Source organism: Bos javanicus, chromosome 21, assembly GCF_032452875.1.
Source record: "Bos javanicus breed banteng chromosome 21, ARS-OSU_banteng_1.0, whole genome shotgun sequence".
NCBI lineage: Eukaryota > Metazoa > Chordata > Mammalia > Artiodactyla > Bovidae > Bos > Bos javanicus.
Window position 1 is genome coordinate 23,625,108 of NC_083888.1, and position 21,930 is coordinate 23,647,037.

Consider the following 21,930-nt stretch of genomic DNA (forward strand, 5'->3'; position numbering starts at 1 on the left):
GACCTTTGACCCGCGCGCGTCTCTGTCGCCGCCGGAAGCCGGCGCCGCGTCGGTCTCCAGGGCTCCTGCGGTTGCCTTGACTACGGAGGGCGCGGTGGAACGGCGGAAGCTGGGAGTTTGGAGGAGCTGAGGAACCGGGAGCATGAAGACCTGGTGTCTGTGTCAGATTTGTACTTGCGGGTAAGGAACGGCCGGCGTGGCGGCGGCCGGGCTCGGAAGTGAGCTAGGGCCGCTGCGGGGACGAAGCCCTCAGAGTGGCCGCCCCGCGGGGGTGCGGGTACCCGGGCGCAGCGACGTCCTCACTTATTCCCGGGTCCCCGAATGCTGGCCGCACACCCCGCCAGCTATCTCGGGTTAAGCAATTCTGCTTTGTGGGCTCCTGGCACTTGATAAAGAACCCGCCTGCCAACTTAGGAGACCCAGGAGACAAGGTTCCATCCCTAGTTTATGAAGATCTCCTGGAGGAGGGCACAGCAACCTACTCCAGTATTCTTGCCTGGAGAATCCCACGGACAGAGGAGCCTGGCGGGCTACAGTCCACAGGGTCGCAAACACGATTGAAACGACTTTGCACGCACGCACGCATTTGTGGGCTCCTATGCTGCTGCTAAGTAGCTTCAGTCGTGTCCGACTCTGTGCGACCCCATAGACGGCAGCATACTAGGCTCCTCTGTCCCTGGGATTCTCCAGGCAAGAATACTGGAGTGGGTTACCATTTCCTTCTCCAATGCATGAAAGTGAAAGTGAAGTCTCTCAGTCGTGCCCGACTCTTAGCGACCCCATGGACTGGAGCCTACCAGGCTCCTCCGTCCATGGGATTTTCCAGGCAAGAGTACCAGAGTAAGGTGCCATTGCCTTCTCCATGGGCTCCTATCCAGGGGCGCAAACTCCAGTGCCATCCAGAGTGGGGATTTATATGCCTGTGCAGCAGCGGAGGTCAAGCTGGTAAGTAGGGGAGATCTGATTCGACTGGGAGAGTGTATGCCCCACACTATTTTAAAAATTAATGAAAGGAAACAGAAGAATAGAACGGAGTGCAAGTCGATGAGTTTTCGACCCATGTTACGCTTTCTTTTATCCCTTGCTTTTTTTCCCTACCCCTGCCTGACCGGTATTTTCTTTCCCAAGCCCATCCAGCCTGCGCTCCTTTGGAATCTGATTTTCTGAAACCTAGAATTGGTCAGTGAGTCCTGCCTGACAACCTCCCATCACCTAAGAAATAGTCTTCTCCTCCTCAACTTCCCTGTTGACCCAGGGATTAGATCACTGTTTGCTCAATGAATATTATGAATATGTCAGCCCTGTGGTATTGTAATCTCCTCCAAAGGAAAGACACTTGGACTGTTGATGAAAGCAGTTTTCCCCTTAGTTTCATGGTAAATGTTTATAATTAATAATCCAATGTGGATTAAAAGATAAATCAACATTTGAGGATTTGATTCATATTTGAAAATGCTGAAGTGCACGAAAATTAATTATTATTTCTAATCTTTCATTTCTATCCAACCCAAGTTCCTTTCCCATCCAGCTGTCAGGAATTTTCAGTCTTCATGATGTTGGAGGCTCCCTTTTCTTCAGGCAGTTAAATGATCCAGAGAACTGAGGCATTGCCAAAGCAAGAGGAATCTTCTCTGAGCTTTAAACATTGGTAATGCTTCCCACTGACATGTCTCTTGCTGAAGTTCTAAGAATCCCCTCAGCAGTGGTGCCACTCCTACTTTCAATTGTATGTTTGAGGTATAAGAATCTTGGCAAAGCTGGGAGCCACTATTGAAAGGTTCACTTAACCAATTCTTGAGATCTGGCCACCACCTGCAACTGTGATCAGATCAGATCAGATCAGATCAGTTGCTCAGTCGTGTCCGACTCTTTGCAACCCCATGAATCGAAGCACGCCAGGCCTCCCTGTCCATCACCAACTCATGCAGTTCCCTCAGACTCACGTCCATCGAGTCAGTGATGCCAGCCAGCCATCTCATCCTCTGTCGTCCCCTTCTCCTCCCACCCTCAATCCCTCCCAGCATCAGAGTCTTTTCCAATGAGTCAACTCTTCGCATGAGGTGGCCAAAGTACTGGAGTTTCAGTTTTAGCATCATTCCTTCCAAAGAAATCCCAGGGCTGATCTCCTTCACAATGGACTGGTTGGATCTCCTTGCAGTCCAAGGGACTCTCAAGAATCTTCTCCAACACCACAGTTCAAAAGCATCAATTCTTTGGCGCTCAGCCTTCTTCACAGTCCAACTCTCACATCCATACATGACCACAGGAAAAACCATAGCCTTGACTAGACGGACCTTTGTTGGCAAAGTAATGTCTCTGCGTTTGAATATGCTACTGTGATAGAGTGGGGCAAAGATCCCTGCTCTTCTAAGAGAACAAACTCATTGATGTTTTAATACATTGTCTCTGTCTATCAGGATCAAGATTGTTGGGCCCCTTTGGGAAGTTTTGACCTGTGTCTGTTACTTTTTCATCTTGCTATTTTAATCTTTTTTTTTTCGTACTATGTAACTAAAAATTTCCAAATGTCTATTTCTTTCACTTTATCAGTCAACACTGCCATCTATCATATTTACCTCTGCAGTGTGCACATACAATTGCTCATGTGAGTTAAACTGTGATGAGTTTTTTATGTTTGCATAGGCGACATCATTGCCCACATGGAACCTCAAGGATTTATGAAAATTCTGGCGAGTCTTGTGCCACAACTGAATATTTGGAAAAATATCCTTCATACGGCAGTGTTCTTCCACCTCAGAGTCTGAAGCCCAAGGAAGAATTTCGAGCATATCGTGGCAAGATGGAAGGAATAACAACATTTAAGTAAATATCAAGAAACAATTTGCTTTACTTATTTTTTCACCACTCTCCTGGTTTTAATAAAGTTTTCTTTAAACTATTTAGTTGAACTCTTTAAACTATTTAGTTGATTTAAGTTGAGTCAATCTAAAAAGCAAGAAACTGGTTGAGTCACAACTTGAGAAAAACAGAAAGATGACAACTAAGCTAGAATGACAAAAATGAGAATGTAGAAGGGAAACATAAAAAGTTCTGTTGATTTCTTTTTTAACCTCCTAAAATCTCTGTGTTTGTCTGCTTTCCAATGTGACCAGAATGCAATAACTTCCTAAGGGTTATGTTTGTTTCTACTCCAGCTTTTGCATCTCTGATCTGTTTTCTAACTTTAGGTGACCAAGATGACCTTTTTCTTTTTTTAATTTTATTTTTCACTGAAGTATAGTTGATTTACAATGTTGTCCCAATCTCTGCTGTACAGCAAAGTGACTTGGTTATACACTTACAGACATTGCTTTTTTAACATTCTTTTCCGTCACAGGATATTGAATATACTCCCTGTGCTATACAGTAGGACCTTGTTGTTTATCCATCCAATAGATTAATGTAATAGGTTACAACCTGCTAATCCGAAACTCCCAGTTTCCCCTCCCCCACGCCCTTGGCAACCACCAGTCTGTACTCTGTCTGTGAGTCTGTTTTTGCTTTATAGATAGGTTCATTTTTGCCATATTTTAGGTTCCACATACAAGTTATATGGTACTAGTCTTTTTCTTTCTGACTTACTTCACTTACTTATGATAATCTTTAGTTGCACTCATGTTGCTGCAAATGACATTATTTCATTCCTTTTGATGGCTGAGTAGCATTCCATTGTATACATGTACCACATCACCTTTATCTGTTCATCTGTCGCTGGACATGTTTCCATGTCTTGGCTGTTGTGAATAGTGCTTCTGTGAACATAGGGATGGTGCATGTATCTTTTTGAATTAAAGTTTTGTTGGATATATGCCTGGGAGAGGGACTGCTGAATAATATGGTAGTTCTATTTTTAGTTTTTTGAGAAACCTCCATACTATTTTCCATAGTGGCTGTACCAACTTACATCCCTACTAACAGTAGAGGAGAGTTCCCTTTTCTCCCCATCCTCTCCAGCATTTGTTATTTACAGACTTTTAAATGATGACCATTCTGACTAATGTGAAGTGGTACCTCATTGTAGTTTTGATTTGAGTTTCTCCAATAATTAGTGATGTTGAGCAAGATGACCTTTTTAAAATGCAGATCCAATCCTATCACCTCCCTGCTAAAACTGCTCTTGTATTTTCCCATTATATTTAATATATGATCAAATCCCTTCATTGCTTAGTCCCCACTTTCTTCTCTGATTTATTTTCACTGTAATGCCCTTTGCACTCTTCTGGTTATATCCCATAGGATGTTTTTCATTTCTTGAATGTACTAAATTTCCCTTGTCACATAGCCTTCCAAGATACTATTTTACCTGCCTGAAATTCTTCCTGCATCTTATCCTAGTTTATGTTGGTTCAACCTATGGATCTCAACTCAATCATTACTCTGAAAAGCCTTCTCTGACACCCAGTTTTTGGTGAGGTAAAAGTCCCCTATATAAGTTCTGAAAGTATCTGCCTGTTATTTATCATTAGATTAGTCTCAGTGAAAGCAGGAACTGTGTGTCTTCTTCTCTCAGCATTCTATTTCCAGAAACCTATTACATGCCTACTAGCTCATAGTAGGTGCTCAATATTTATTCAGTGTGTGAAAGACAGAAAAGTTCTTTTAAGCCTCAACTTTTCACTTGGCTCTGCACTTTTGATCCCTTTGTATCTCTGTCAATTCAGTTCTTTTCTTTATCCTGTTGATGTGCACACTATATTCAAGGCACAATCTAAGGCGTCAAAAAATATCAATAAACATAGGTTCTTGCTTTCAAAGAACTCGTACATCAGATTTCTATAATTTAGGGTTTTTAAAATGCTCTCGAACAATGTTAACTTTTAGTATTATCCATTTTCATTTCAAAGAAAGATCATTTTACTTACATGGCAAAGGTGGAGACCTTCAAACTTTTAGTCCAATACTTATACCTTTTAACATTTCAGGCAACTCTTGTGGTTCCCTCTGTAGGTGTGTGGCTCTTCCAGAAATGTGAAGATCTTCCATAGTCCTCAGACTTTTGTGTGATTTGGAATCATCAAGAAAGGTTATAGTTATAGGTTCCAGACCACCACCTAAAACAGTCAGTAGCTAATGGAGTGGATTCCAGGAATATGCATTTTTAACCAGCATCACTGGTGATTCTGTTGCTACAGACTCAATGCAGTGGGCAGGTCCTGGACTGTCCACTGGGTCTGATGTGGAATGGAAAGAAGGGCTTCCCTACCACTGTTTATAGTCTTGTGACTATAAACGGCCCCCAAACAAAAATCAGACAAACAAGACGATCCCAGATCATAGTCAGTGAGATGAAGGAACTAAGCAGCTGGCTGAGATAGAGCCAAGGGGAAAAGCTACTCCTTTTTTCTCCACCTCTACTCCTTTCTTCCTTGATGCCTTAGTGATTCATAATGGAGATTTGAAATAAAGTTCACAATATTCATATTTGTTGAATAAAGATTTTGCATGTAACCAACTCTAAAAAATGAAGAAAGTTTAATCTGCCACATGTTTCTTTTAAAAAGTCAATTGCTTTTCAATTCTGGGTTTTCTCCATTGCCTTGTTCAAGTAGCCTTAATAGTAAAAATAAAATAAAACTAAATACAGATTCAAATATACCAACAAAACGAAACCTTCCATTTCTTAAATCTTCTTTCCACTTAGTAAAACACTAGATCTTTTCTTTGTATTTTGACTAGGGAATTAGCAGTATTGTGGCTCAGATGGTAAAGAATCTGCCTGTAGGAGACTCGGGTTCCATCCCTGGGTTGGGAAGATCCCCTGGAGAAGGAAATGGCAACCCAATCCAGTATTCTTGCCTGGGAAATCCCATGGACAGAGGAGCCTGACAGGCTGCAGTTCATGGGTCGCATAAAAGTTGGGCACAACTTAGCAACTAAGAACAGAAGTATTTCCAAGGACCTCATTCAAGGGATTTGGAACTCTTGCTTGACTCCCTCATGTTGACGATGTTGACTAGGCAGCAGATAGCAGCTGATTCATCTGCACAATTAAAAACTAATGTGTCATTCTGTTCTATACTTTTCTGTACTGTAGGAAGAGACTGTAAAGAGCAGATGTCTGGACTTGTTCAGGACTTTTGGTCCTTTATAGGATTACAGTTGTAGCACAATCAATGACTGCCAGAGTTGACAGGAAGGCTGCCCTGAAAGTCTGAGTCCAGACATGTCCAGTGTTTTAGGATATATCAGATGAGTAAGAGTGCATTTACCCTTCACTATGTCTCCATAGAAAGTTGCTTTGGGTTTGGAGGTACACTTTCTAACATATAACTAATTTAACAAGAGAAATTAAGACTTCTAAGCTTCCTCTGTCCTCTCCCTGATTCTTCCACTTCCTGATTGCATTTTAGCCTGTTCCTCTCTAGCTGGTATTTGGGAAGGGCAAAGAACAACTCAGATATCTTGAGAAGGAGAGGTATGTGATGTCTACTGTTGTTCATTTTCTAAATAGTATTTCTCAAGCCTTTGTTAAGTGTCAGGCGCTATGCTTGGTGCCTGAGATACGTGATGAGCGGAAACAGTCCTGATCTCTGTGCTTACAGACGCTGCAGTCTAGTGGAGGTGGCAGTGACAAACATCATTCAGAATGAGTATAAAATTGCAACAGTGATCAAATCTAGGAAGGGTAGGCACCAGGTAACTTGAGAGCCAGAATAAGAGGCTTGACTTTATCAGGGAAATGAGAAGAATGATCTAAAATCTGAAGGCTGTGAAGCACTTAACTGGATTAAGAATGTAAGAAAGTGCTTTCCAGGCAGAGAGCAGCATGAAGCAGGAAGGAGAAGGCCAGCAGGGGCAGAGGAAGCACGAGGTGAGTTGGAGCTACTGGAAGGGACCATGCTGTTTCTCCTATAGCCTTAGAGCAGTAAGAAGCCACTGAGGGTTTCTTTTTGGGGTGTGTGTGTGTGTGTGTGTGTGTTGCAGGGGGTATGAAAAGAAACTAGTTCTCTCTCTAGTGAGTGAGTTTAGGAAGCTACTGAACTGATGTGGGTGAGCTATTACAAAAGCTTAGAATATCAGGGTGGTGGGTGAGACAGAGAAAATCAGTTAGATTTAAGAGAGATTTAGGAGAAAAAGCTGATAGGAGGTGGTGATAAACTAAGAGGAAGGTGAGGCATGAAGGGGCTTCCCAGGTGGCACCAGTGATAAAGGAACCTGCCTGCCATTGCAGAAGACATACAAGATGACGGATTCAGTCCTGTGAAGCATGAAGGGTCAGTCTAGGTTCCTGACTGTGCAGCTGAAGAAGTGGTGGTGCCATTCACTAAGATAAGGAACAAGCAAATGGGGCCAGATTTGTTGGGGAGAAATATTTTGATTAGGGGTATAGTACATTTTGAGATGCTGTTGACTATCTGAGAGGCCTTGTGAAAACTGGTCTGGATCTAAGAGAAGTGGTCTAAGCAGAGATGTAAGTTTGAGAGGCATTTCCATCTAGTTAGTGATGGCAGCTGTGGGGGTGGGGGAGCTGTGCTCAGGAGGGAACATGCGATGAGCAGAGGAGAGTGTGCAGACCCAAGTGCTGAGGAACTCTAGCACTTCATGACTGAGTCTAAGAGGGTGAAGCGACATAGGAGACTGGGAAGAAATAGTGAGGAAGACAGGGAGAAAGAGATTTCCAGAAATAGAAAGAATGGTCAATAATGAAAGTTACTACTGGAGAGCTCTGGTAAGATGAGGACTAAGACTGTCTGATGCATTTCACTATATGGAAGTCACTGTGGACCTTGAAACTGTACTAGAGAGGGCTGTGCTGAAAAACCAGGTTGAAGTGGGTCAAGGTGGGTTGAAGTGGATTGACAGGGGTGAGTTGACAAGTCTAAGAAGTTACATTGTGAACAGAGAAGGGATTCAGTGAGTTTTGTTTTTGGGAGGTTATGACTGCATACAGAAAATACTGATTAGTAAAAAAATGGTTTGAATAAATCATAAAATAAGTGACCACAGCCAATAGAAAAGAAATGCCAATAGACACGTCAATAGGAAGTCAATGCCAAAGAAAAGAAAGCAATTTGGAAGACTTTTAGTAATAGTAGTAGTAATCAAAATAATCATTCTTTATGTGTACAAAACAGTCATGTGTATGCTGTACATGCATATATGTGTCAGTCCTTAAAAGAACCCTGTATGAGGTAGATGACATTATGGTTCTGTTTTATATATAAGGAAACTGGAACAGACAGGTGAAGTTATCCAATATAATACATGTAGCGAATGACAGAGCCAGGATTTGGGCCCAGCTGGTCTTAACATTCCAAGTCTGTGGTCTTGGAATGGTCCAATTCAACAGACGGCCTCAGTGTCTGCAATAACATAATGTTTATCAAATGCCCAGGGTGGCCAGTGTACCCTATGACCCCCATCCCTGGCAAGAGCTGCTGGGGGATCAGAAGTTAAGTAAGACTTACATCCATGCTATGAATATGACTGATGTCTAAAGGCCAGAGTCAGATGTACTTGACTCCTTTAACTGATTATTTAATGATGAGTGGGAAGACAGCATGACTCAACAAAAAGACAGCACACCCAAACAGTTCATTAGAGTCTTTAATAGGATGAATAAGTGTTTTGACAAAGTGGACCCAGGGGATATAGTTAAATTTTCTTCAGATTCATTTAAACCTTTAACCTGTGATTTCCTTCCAGATTAGACCAAAAATTCAATTCTTGGAAGATTTTATTTTATTTCTGTAAGATCCAGTTAACCAATGATCCATTGTAAAGATGTTTGGAAAACTGGGAATTTTTTTTTTTTAGTATTTATTTTTCTTAAGATATTTAGTCACTGGGTAGGACATAAAGGAATTAAATAATCTCTTTCAAGGAGTTTACCAACCATCACCATTTTAATATCTTCTAGACTTTTCTAGTGAAAGTATTGAAAACTTTTCTACTAAATTGAAAGAGTTAAAAACAAAAGAACCTGTGAGGCTATGTTTCAAACTTATATATTTCAGGTCAGATTATCGTCCTTATGAAATAGACAAACAGCCTCGCCATGCACCAGAAGAATATAAACCAAAACAGGGGGTGATTGATCTTGGCACCACCTACAAACGGGATTTTAATTCTTACAAAGTGCAGCCTGTGGTGATAATTCGGCCTCTGGAGAGACAACAAGTTAAAAAAGGAAAGCTGGACACTGTCCCAACCTATAAAGGTAACTTGCCATTTCCAAAATTAAAACGCCAAAAAACAAAAACTTAACCTTCAGCTTTGACATCCAACATCAAATCGCAATTCTGGCAGATTGCCAAACTTAAATCCCTAAGGCTTAGGAGAAAACTTCTTTCTCTTTTGTCCAAATAATATTGTATAGTGAGGAAAAAACACCATTTGCTTGGTTGAGAGTTAAGAGACCTGGGTTCCTGTCTAAATTCAGCCATTTAGTTTTCTTTATCTTAAACCATGAAAACAAAGGATACTACTGAACAAGCACTATGTCCTATTTGTCACATTATGCCATTTTGAGTTGGTACTTCTCCTTTCCTCCCAGTATGGAACTACGGAGCGTACTGCAGCCTTTGAGAAAGTCAGATAAATAGCAACCCTCTTCACCATTCAAGTTCTGAACCTACCAAAAGAGTTAGCAGGGAGAGAACCAAAATATTGCCTTTTATACTGATAAAGGCTGGGATAGAGGATGACACTTACCTCTATTAGCAGATGGTCCCTGATACTGAACTTCAGAATAAAACAGGCGTGTTCACCCAGTGAGACAATGTTGGCTCCCCACAGGCCACCTGATCCTCTAGGTCTTCCAGCATGGAATATCTTCTGCCTGCTGGCAACCAACTGCAGGGAGAAAGGGGCTGGAAGATGTATGATCAGTTTCTTTCCAAAAATAAATCTGGTCTTACAACACTGTTGCTTTGAGCAGTTCTTTATTTTCCAAAAATAGGCTATCTGGTTAGTTCATACTATTTCTATATTTTTTGTTAATAACATAATTGCATATTTAGGCTTACAGTCTTTTCACTCGTATGTGATATAACTGAATGGCTATGTCCTAATATGAAACCTTTTTATAAAAGTGATGCCATCCACAATAACAGTAATGATTTATATTTTAAATAGATAATAACTGAATACACACTTATTCTTTAAACACCACTCTTAGCAGTTTAATGGGTATGTAAAGTGTATGTTCCCTGGAAAAGGAAATGGCAACCCACTCCAGTATTCTCGCCTGGGAAATCCCATGGACAGAGGAGCTTGGTGGGCTACAGTCCATGGGTCACAAAAGAGTCACTCTTTTTGACTGAATGACCAAACAACATTCCAAAGTATATAGAATTAGTATATTATGATCTATGTCAGCTCAGTAGGGACATCACAAACAATGTTCTTTGTTTTGTTGGTTTTTTTTTAAGCTGTGAGCATATAAGACACCATACAAAGAACAAATTTTTAAGACAACACATACAGTGAACATATCAGGGCTTCCCTGATAGCTCAGTTGGTAAAGAATCCGCCTGCAATGCAGGAGACCCCAGTTTGATTCCTGGGTCAGGAAGATCTGCTGGAGAAGGGATAGGCTATCCACTCTGGTATTCTTGGGTTTCCCTTGTCCTTCAGCTGGTAAAGAATCCACCTGCAATGTGGGAGACCTGTTTTGGAAAGATCCCCTGGAAAAGAGAAAGGCTACTCACTCCAGTATTCTGGCCTAGAGAATTCCATGGACTATAGGGTCGCAAAGAGTTGGACACGACTGAGCAACTTTCACAAAGATTTTCACATACAGTGAACAAATATATTTTTATAATCTAATACAGCATATAGTAATTGCTAAGATATATATTAATTGGTATGCATAGGAGATAATGTATTATGTAATAATTTGACATAAAACTGGTGAAATGTTTGTACTGGGTCTTTTAAACAACCATAGTAAGATTTTCTTCTTTTTTTCTCCATAAAGTTCACTTAAAATACAATAATATTGATAATCCTGGATGCCTTGACTATTTACATGTAACATACGCACACGCACACACACTCAAACATCCAATACTAGTTCTGGCGTCTCATTACCTGGGCTTCCTATAGATTCATGTACTTCTATTCCCATAATCCAATGTTGAGGATTCCTGGGTTCCTTCTGGCCTCCTCTCTCCTGGTCTTTCCTAGTGAGGAAAAGTTATCCTTGTATTTCCGGGTTGAGAGCATGAGACAAGAAAACCTATGGGCCAAGGGGACATGTTACCATCCTGTGTGATGACCACACTACAGGCTCTGTAGATCCCTCCATAAGGACAGATCTGTAGCTGAAGAGGAATCACAATGGGAAGAGCCTCTCACTATAACCTAACAGTTAGAGAACAGAGGGCAGATGGAAATGGGATATGATTAAAAACAAAAACTACAAGATGGTGAGAAGGGTGTCATCTAGATTCTGGAGATGTGGCTCTATGGAACTGGTGACTCTTAGACAGAAATCTATCTGCCCCCAGCAGCCTTGGTTTAGAAACTTATTCAGACTAAAGTGCACATAAAGAAAATAGGTCAGTATCTGATTTGATAAATACTTTTTAGGGATTACTCCTCTGTGTGCCAGGCACTACAAGGAATAGAGATCTGAATGAAGCAGGGTTGTTGACATTTAGAAACTTTACAGTTGAGGAAAAAAAGAGCAATATAGCATGAAAAATTAAATAGTCATACAAGAAGTAAATGAAATATCACAAGGAGGGGGGAATGATTCACTAGAAAATTTATGAAAAAATTAGTGCTTCAAAAATGTAGACTGAAAAAGATATCACTGCAGGCTAGTCTGAGAATGCATCAGAGACTAGTAAGTATTGATGTATGGAAAGAGGAGGGACATCCTAAAAACTAGGGTGAGATGAGCAAAAAAGTCATAAAGCCAGAAAAATAAAAGGGTATTCAGTGAACATGGTGTGGACCAGAGAATTTCAGGATCTGAGTGATTGGTGTCTAATTCCAAAAACATAGGTTATGATTGTGACGTTTTGGTTGTCAGACTGAGGAGCTTAACATTTTTCTAGTAGCCACTAAAATTTTTTTGAGTTCTGCTACCAGATAGGATATAGTAGATGGCAGAAAGCCATAACCTCCACTGAAACAGCTAAAAACATACATAAATCTTTAAAAATATTTTTTTAAATAGAAGCAAAGAATTAAATTTACAGAGATGGAGTAGTCCTTCCTAGATGAGCTGAGGTGGCCAACTGTTCACTCCTCTGGAAGCATCTGTCAAGTCTAGGCGAGGCTGGAGATTGGGGTGGCATAAGCAGGGGACTCTTCTAGGGGAAAGGGAAATCAGTGGAGAACCTCACACATAGGCAGGTATGACAGATTAGAATCTATAAGTACCCCAGATGCGGGGCTGGTTTTCTTGTGGGGTGTTTGCTAAGTGTTGAGGGGGCATGGTGGGCTAGAAGACTGGGCTGGAAAGAGGTCACAGAAATGTCCCACAGTCTCTCTTGGGAACAGGTGCTTGGAAGACAAAGCCCCACTAGAATGAAGGCAAAGCTACAAACACATCACAGGTCTTGTCCGAAGAAATTCGTGATTAGAGGAAGACTTTGTCTAACTGAAGATGTCACTGAACACCAGTCTCGCTCAGTTCCTGATTGGATCAAGGTGGTCTGCCCCACATCCTATCTGCTCAACAGAGGGAAGAGCAAGCTGTCTTCTGTTGAAAGTAACACTGATTTTAGTTTCTATGATTTTCTTATGCATAACTTGCAGCAAATAATAAAAACTTATAAGACCTATGAAGAATCAGAAAGTGAAAAGATAATGGTCAAAGAATTTCCAAAATTGGTGAAGGAATTCAGGTCACAGATTCAAGCAGCTTATCAAACCGCAAAATAAACACAAAGCCATGTCTGGCAACTGTCATCAAACTTCTGAAAACCAAGTAAAGATAACTTCTTAGAAGTAGTAAGAGCAAAACTACACATTATCTACAAAAGAAAAGTTAGAAATGTACTTAACGTCACCAGAAACTATAGAAGCCTGAAGACAATGAATGACATCTTTAATGTTAAAAGGAAAAAGAAATTGAGAATTTCAAACCCAGTGAACCCTAGAACTTTATATGTAGTGAAAATATCCTTCAAAATAATGTAAAATAAAGAGGTTTTTAGGGAAGGAAAAAAAAGGAGAACATCTGTTAGTAGCAGATACATACTACAAAAGTAATTAAAGGAAGTTCTTCAGGTTGAAGGAAAATGATTCCAGAGAGAAGCATGAAGAGCAGCAATCAATGAGTCTGTAAAGAGAAAAACAGTAGAGAAAATTGATGAAATGAAATGCTGATTCTGTTAAAAGATAACAAAGTTGAATAACCCTAACCACAATGACCAAGGAGAAAAATAAGAAGACACTAACTACAAATATCAAGAATGAAATAAGGATCTTGCTGTAAACCCTATTAGAACCTTATTTTACAATATTTTTTCTTCTATTTCCTTATTCTTATTTTTGATGATTTCATCAGGTTGCTACTCATTGCATGATTGCCTCAGATGGAAAAACTTATAATTTAGATAGTAAAATAAACAGGATTTGAAAATGACTTGAAACAGAGAGAAGGGACTGAGGGAGAGAAAATTAACTGGGTGAAATCTTTACATGAGATGCCAAATTCAAAATAGTGTTTTATTGTTGTGTTATTTAGGGAAAATGAGTCTGAGCAAGATGGTGAACTCAGTTGGGGGAAACTAAGTTTCAATTTACCTCTTGGACATTTGAATAGAGATTGTCTAGGAGGAAGATAGGTATGTTGGTTTGGATTTCAAGGGAAGTCTGGAGTAGAGATTCAAGTTTGGGAGTCATCAACTTACAGGTAGGATTAAAACTGTGAGACAAGTTTGATGATGTGTGGATTGAGAAAGAAAGGATGGAGCCCCCTGACTTTATGAAAACTGGTCCCACATTCTTGGTGCCATAAGACAACACAGAGAACAGAGCCCCAACTACCAAGAGAAAGAAACTGCATGTGCCACTGAGGACTTTTGTCCTCAAAGAGGAACCCAGAACAGCTCACTGTGTAAGGATGGAGTTGGAGCTCTGCATCTGGATGTTCATGATGAGCAAACACATGCAAGCACCTCATGGGCTTAAAGCTGTTTAGAAGAAAGCGAGCTCCACACTAAACTGAATGGCCCTTATCTAACAAGTGCAGTACTGGAGTTGCCAAATGACCAGATGCATTGTTAGATGTAGGCAGCATTATGTTTGATTTTTTTCCATAAGTGTCATAAGATACTAAGAACCAATGACATTAATAAAGACCATGATGTTTTAAAGGTATTGCTAGAATGTTATTAATAAATATTATAGGAAAATAATAAATTTCCAGGTATATGAACATAGGGATATTTAAAAGAGGCAAACCAATTTTATGCAGATCTCTGGAATTAATACATTGCTATCAAACCTCGTCTCTCTGAATTTTTGCTTCCTTTTTGAAAACCAAACTTTTTTGGTAAGGGAGAATATTCTCTTCTGTTTAGTTTCTCTCATGAAATTAACATCTTTTTTGTAGACATTTTGGCAACAAAGGGTCTCCCTGTATGTTTATATTGAACCATAGACCTTCCATTAACATCCTCTGGTTTCCTTTTAGTTACTGAAAAATAGTGCTATAATTTTATACTTGTAGCAAACAACAGAGATTCCTTCATGGTGACTCAAGAAAAAGAGAGTTTGTGGTAAAGCTTCATGTGACGTGGAATTGGAAAACTATCGCTTGCAGAGGAAGCTTGAAGGAGAACTACCCCTTGCCCAGCCCACCACCGCCATGAGCTAGCTGGCTTTTCTCACAGCATCCTCACTCCCCTGGACACATCTTCTCTGATCGCCCTCAAGGTCTCGCCTTCTCTGCCTATGTATCATGTCACTGTTTCCTTATCAGTCTGTTGCAAAGTCTTCAGCCCACCATAGCTCTCCAATTCTGCTCTATGGCACCTTTCACATTCTTCTCCCACATGTATCTGAATTTGTTTTCAAATGTAAGTTCACAAGACCAAGAATGTGCATGACCCAGATCATCTTTTCTTACCAGGTCTCTACTATCCAAAAGGTTGCCTGCTCTTAGGTTATTCATTCTCATTCAAACATCAATAGCTTGAAGGTGGTGGGAGTAATCATTATTTGGTCAAAAACATGGCTATTTTGGCAGAAATGCCCGTGACTGAGAAGTTTTTCTCTTCAAAAGAAGTATCCACAGAAGAAGCATTTGAACTTTTGCCTTTCGAATAAATACTGCATGGCCTTTAGCCTAGACTCTAATTCTTTATCATGTATATCTTCTGTCTCTTAGAAATTGATTTTTGGTATTTAGAGATACGTATTTTGGGGTGAAGTCAATTCCATAGTATTTCTCAGCTTTCTCCCTTTCTCATCTAGAAACAGAAAGCCTAAATAAACCTCAGTTGAAATATAAGCACTTCAGTTTTCCATCCATGGTCTAGGTGAGCTGCAAGAAGAAGAATTTAGGTATTTAACACGAAATCCCAGGTTCAGCCCTGATGTTCATTTCTAAATTCCATACTTAGTCTCTCACACTTTAGAGAGCATTCAGTCTGGTCCCCTCACCTCCAGATGAAGCCCATTTCCCAAGGAGGAAAATTGAAGCCAGTGCTCCTCCCGGGATAGTACAAGTTACCCTGGACCCTGAATATTTGCTCAGGGAGTCCTGTAGGCTTCCAGGGGTACAGTGGAGCTGAAGTTTTCTCTACTTTGAGGAGTCCCCCCAAAGTAAGGAGTAATATCCACATCACTCTTGTGCACACAGCAGGGCCCTTGGTTTTATGTTAATCCCTAGCTTTTATGCTTCACTTCAGCATGTTATAACAAAAATCCCAACCAGTTCCTGGGAACACAACCCTAATCTCCTAAATTCTGTCTTCACCCAAAACACAACCTTATCGGTTTTCAAAAACAATTAACAGTCAGGCTCAGATGTTCCATTCCCATGTTATATCAGAAGAATCTGAAAGTGGAAAGTTGTGTGTATTAAAGTGGGGAGATAGGAAGAGCAAAGTAGAAGTGAAGGAAAAAAGGAATAAATCTGAGGGGAAATCAGTGGAACTGCCTACTTAATTGGTGTTGAGATACCTAAAGGAAATGCAAGGACGGCAATGAGAGAAATCAGTCATGATTTTTAGAAGGTGGTGGTGGTCTTCAGTATTTAAAAATGCTTTCTCTCTCTTTTAAATTTTTAAGATGATTATAGAGCTTGGGACATTCAGAAAAGTGAACTCTACAAGCCACAACAAACTTACTATCCCCCTACTGTGAGATTTGGAAATTCAACAACGTTTCAGGATGACTATGTCCCTCGGGAGATAAAGCCTAGACAAAGCTGTAAACCCAGTCCAGCGGTCGAACGCTCTACCATCCCCTTTAGCTGTAACACAAGTCATCGCCTTGATTATGTGCCTCATCGACCAGAATTCAATTTGGCAAGGCCAAAAGACAGCTACAAGCCACCCGACCAACCCTTGGAGGACCTCACAACTCACCGATGCGACTTTCAGGGTCTCGTCGGTGAAACGGCAAAGATCTGCAGACCTGCACATACCAGAGTGGCCCAGGACGCTCCATTTGAAGGAAGCACCGAGTTCCGGGACAGCTTTCAAGCGTGGGCACTCCCAGCACCGCAAGTACAGAAAGCGCTGGAGTATGTCCCTCCCGCAGGCACCATGCAGCTGCAGAGCACCAGCCACCTCGACTATGTCCCGCATCAGGCCACGCGTGTGCTTCCCATCAGGCCTGCTTCTCGTAGGAGAAATCATAACTTTCCTTTCCAAGGAAAGAGCACCACGAAGCAAGATTTCCCAGCATGGGAAAGCTGCCGTCAGGGACCCATTAAGCAGGAGCCGCAGATCCCCAGCCCATCCGGAAAATTCGATGGCCTGAGCACTTTTAGGTCTCATTACGTGCCCCATGAACTAATTGCCACCGAGAGCTGCAAACCTGCGGACGCTCCCTTGAAGAGGTCGCTTCCGTTTGACGACATCACCACGTACTCTCTGGAGTATATGCCCAAGAAACTGGAGACCTGCCCGGCTAGCTACCCTTCCCCTCCTGGCTACCTGTTTGAAACTACAAATTCCCAAGGTCATAAATTCTTCCGCAAGATCGCTCCCGCGGTGAAGGCCTTCTAATTCTCAAATCATGTTTAAAAGGAAGCGAACTCACATCATGTTGGGTTCTCAAGGACAAAATCAATTTTCTATAGTAGGAAAAAAAATTTTTTTTAAGTGAAAACTAACCATTTTTAAAATTTTTAAACAAGAAATTTAGAAAATCTGTCAGAGGAAATCAGGATTTTTAAATCCATTTCGAATTAATATTTTAACCAAGATTGTTCTTTAGTATGCTTTTCTGAGACTTAAATTATGTACATTCCCATCAGAACTATTTTTAATCCCAACATACTGTTTGGTAACTTGTTTCAATCTATTATAATTTATACTTGTGTTTATACTTACGTCAAGTATATGGTTATTCACATAGGTGTTATCATTCATCAAGTGCCTTAGGACTTTTCTAGAGCACCACGGAAAATGACACACGGATTCTTCTTTCAAGACAACAGTATTTTTCTCTTTAGACTTCAAGCATCTGTGAGGTATTCCCTGAGTCAGGTTTTCATTGGTGGCTGTTAAGATGCTGCACTGCTCCTCACAGGGTTCAAGTTAGTAAGAGGCACCCTAAGGTGGAAATCTAAGGCTGCGTGGGTTGGAAATGGAAGCACCTGAGTTCACAGTTCCAATGATGTTAATTTCTATTTGTGTTACCCTAGGCAAGTGACTCTTGTCTTCGAGTCTCAGTGTCTTCATTTGCAAAAGAATGTCTGCTCTGCCTATCTCACAGAAACTGTGCTCTGAGCATCAGGTCCTGTGATGCCTTGAAATCCACAAAGTAAGAGTGCAAACCAAGAATCAGGGGTTGTTCACAAGTCACCTAATCTCTTTTTGTACCTGTTCCTCCATTTTCATATTAGGAGAATTCCCTACTCAGTACTCCCTTTCTGGCCTGTAGCAAGGATTGTAGAATAACCTAGCCTGTTTCTAGCTGATGAGGAGTATGATTTCTGAGAGGAGCACCTCTAAAGCTTCACAAGCACCCTAGAAGTTGTTACAGAGAATGGAGAGTGTGGGTAGGGGAATAATGTGGTTTGAATACACTATTTCCAAAAAGGAAAAAGCATTTGCAGAAGTTTAGAGAATGACCAGCAGCTCTGAAGAAAATGTTTAGGGTAACCACAGGCAATTATGCACCTAATTGCCATTCCCAGAATCACAGTACAGAAGAAGAACCAGGCTCAGGATGAGCACAGTTAGGTCCTCCTCCTCCAGTGTGAAGAGCAATTCCAAGAAGGGAGGGAGGGCAGAAATGGTGGCACCGAGTGAAGTAGACAGAACAGACTGTGTATATAAATGCTGAACATTCCCTAATGAATGCAACTCTCTCCCCCAACCCCAGCCATGCCATGCCGCACGTGGGATCTTAGTTCCCAGACCAGGGATCGAACCCACGCCTCCTGCATCAGAAGCGTGGTGTTCCAACCACTGGATTGGCAGGGGAGTCCCATGAATAAATTCTTATTGGGTGTTTTTTGGGGTAATATGATTTATTTTATCTTAAAAGTTTAGTCTTGTAGTTTTAGAATTGTTTCAAAATATATATCCATAACTGAGAATAAGTCTGTCAACATTTGGTTAAAGTATTTTTCATTATGTGGCAGTAATTTGTTTTTACTTACTTTTGTATTTATTAGGGGAAATTATGTTGAATTATATGTATCTAGTAATAAAGTATCACTAAATTAATTTTCATGAAATCATTTCTACAACCAATTTTCTCTGGGAGACCTTGTTTAGAAAGTATTTTCTAGGTTAAGGTATACATAATTCACACACACACAGTCACACATTTTAAAAGCACTGGAAACTAGTCATATTATTTAACCATCTGCCAGATTTAGAATGAGTTTCCACTAAGCCAAACTTGGATGAATCTGATGAAGAATGGGGAACATTGGGAGACAAAAAGCAGTAGGAAATTTCACCCCCACCCCATCCCGTCTCTACCCTGTCTCCCTGCATATCCTTGTTGTGGAAAATAAGACCACAGAATTAGAAAGAAAGGCTCTGTCATTCATAAGACCTGGAGGGACAACAACGCCAAGAGTGAACACTAACGTGCACCATGGACTTTGGGTGATTATGCTGTGTCAAGGTCAAGCCTCCCATTCTGACACCCACACCCTTGGCACAGGTTACTCAAGGTCAGGAGGCTGTGCAAGTGTGGGGGCAGGAGGCACAGGGTAACTCTCTGTTCTTTCCACTCAATTTTGTTGTGAACCTAAAACTGTTCTAAAACAATAAAATGATTAAAGAAAAAAAACAAAAACTAGGCGGCAGGAAGAATGGAGAGTGGTGTTCAGCAGTCAGAGGCTGGGGATCCCCATTCCCCAGCCCCGTAAAACATCTGATTTATATAGACTTTTGTACAAAACTACCCAAGGCCCTCTCTGGGGCTTCCCTGGTGGTTCAGCTGGTAAAGAATCCTCCTGCCAATGCAGGAGACACAAGAGATGCAGGTTCCATCCCTGTGTCGGGAAGATCCCCTGGAGGAGGAAACAGCAACGCTCTCCAGTATCCTTGCCTGGGAAATCCCATGGACAGAGCCAGGTGGGCTACAGTCCATGGGGTTGTAGAGTCAGACACGACTGACACAAACAAGGCCCTCCCTGAGAGTCTCTGTGTGAGCGTAGCCTGGTAATGTGAGGGGACGAGGAGACCTCTGAACATTCATCAAAGAGAGGGAAGATGAACCTGGTAATCCTAAATTAGCAAACTTCAAAAAAAGCTGTTTAAAAAGAGTGCTGATAATATACTTTTCGAAGGTCACAGTATCCAATACAACAACAAGAAACTTTCACCTAGTCTTCTCTCTCCACTCAGTGCTGTTTTACACGGCCATGCAGATTTTCATCTTGTGTCACAGACTTAGGATTTTCACCAATGTCACCATCCCCATCCCCTTCAACAGCACACACAGGTTGCCAGCTGCTCTCTAGGGTAAACAGGTCTGTGTCTCCATCACCTCCAGTATCCCCAACAAGACTTCTTTACTTGAATCCATTAGGGAGTTACAGTGGTTAGCAAGGAAGCATGGCCAGGAAATGCTGACAGTCAGCAAGCCTTGGAAGATGGGAGCCAGAAGAGGGGTGAAGACGCTAGTTTCTTCCACAGACAGACTAACGCGTGTGACCTGGTATACAGTGCCTTCCTTGTCTGAACCCTGTTTCTTCATCTCCAACACAGACTTCAACGGCTGTGTATCCAGAATATTTGATGTAGGGCAAAACCAATACAATATTGTAAAGTAATTAACCTCCAATTAAAATAAATTAAATTTTTAAAAAAGACTTTTTAAAACTCTAAGAGGGAAAATGGATAAAAGATCTAAACAGCTACTTCACTAAAGATTATACACAGATGGTGTATTAGTTGCTAAAGTTGCTGTAACAAAGATTCACAAAGCAGGTGGCATAACCATTTTACTTTCTCACTGTTCTGGAGGCTACAAGTCCAAGGGCAAGATGTTGGTAGAGCGGGTTCCTCCTGAGGGCTGCAAGGGAGAATCTGTTCTGTTCTTCCCCTTGCTTCTGGAGCTTTGCTGGCAACCTTCAGTGTTTCTTGGCTTAGCAATCTCTGCCTTCATCTTCTCCCTATGTGTAGGCACCAGGGTCCAAATTCCCCATTTTTATAAGACTATCAGTCATGGGACTTCCCAGGTGGTCCAGTGGTTAAGATTTTGTCTTCCAATGCAGGGGTGTAGGTTCCATGCCTGGTCAGGGAACTAAGATCTCACATGCCTCATGGCCGAAAAACCAGAACATAAAACGAGCAATATTGTTACAGATTCAATAAAGATTTTAAATAATGGTCCACATCCCCCACCAAAAAAAATACCAGTCATATTGATGTTCCCAGACTCAGGTCTTTTACCCACCTTAATGTTACACACCCTAATGGTCTCATTGCTCCCTGATCATTTGCAAAGACCCTAATTCCAAATAAGGTCACATTCTAGGAGTTAGACATTTTTTTTGGGGGGGGGGGAGGAGGAATGGACAAAGTTCAATCCATAAAAGATGACAGAGAAGTATATGAAAACATACTCAACATCATTAGCCAACAGGGAAATGCAAATTAAAACTACAATGACATACCACTATATTCCTATTAGAATAGCTACAATACACACAGACACACAAACCTGACAAATGGACATCACTAGTCAATAGGGAGATTCAGAGGAAAACGATGAGACACCTATTACCCAGGTGTCCCACACTGCAGGTGGACTCTTTACCATCTGAGCCACCAGGGAAGCCCAGTCAGACACCACTATGCATCTATTAGAATGGCTACAAAATACACATACACACATGCATGGATGCCCAGTCGCTCAGTCATGTCTGACTCTTTGCCACCCCATGGACTGTGGCCTGCCAGGCTCCTCTGCCCATGGGATTCTCCAGGCAAGAATACTGCAGTGGGTTATCATGCCCTCCTCTGGGAATTTTCCTGACCCAGGGAATGAACCTGCATCTCTTATGTCTTCTACTTTGGCAGGCAGGTTCCTTACCACTGGCACCATCTGGGAAAGCCCACACATATACACGTACAGACACAAACATAACAATCTTCAGTACCGACGAGGATTTGAGCAGCTGACACCTGTATGTTGTTAGTGGGAACATAAATTTTGGAAAACAGTTTGACAGTTTCTTCTAAACATGCACCTATCATATGAGCCAGAAATCCACTTCTAGGTATTTATCAAAGAAGAATGAAAACCTAAGTTTTACACAAAAGTCTGTACATTAATGTTTATACAATTTGACACATCCTCATTCCACAGGCCCTGACA

At 41.2% G+C, this 21,930-nt stretch overlaps 1 protein-coding gene across 2 annotated transcripts; it reads left to right on the forward strand.

The window, feature by feature from the left end:
* Position 1: 1 nt before the first annotated feature.
* Positions 2-21,468, forward strand: SAXO2 (stabilizer of axonemal microtubules 2). 2 transcript variants are annotated; one of them, XM_061394514.1, is made up of 5 exons: positions 2-180; positions 879-945; positions 2,644-2,823; positions 8,958-9,160; positions 16,201-21,468. In XM_061394514.1, exons 2-5 carry the CDS (start codon positions 917-919, stop codon positions 17,142-17,144), a joined length of 1,356 nt encoding a protein of 451 aa, XP_061250498.1. In that variant the 5' UTR covers positions 2-180; positions 879-916; the 3' UTR covers positions 17,145-21,468. The 2 variants fall into 2 exon arrangements, with proteins under 2 accessions (XP_061250498.1, XP_061250497.1); XM_061394513.1 differs by lacking the exon at positions 879-945 and having other exon boundaries at positions 4-180; positions 16,201-21,465.
* The last annotated feature ends 462 nt before the right edge of the window (positions 21,469-21,930 follow it).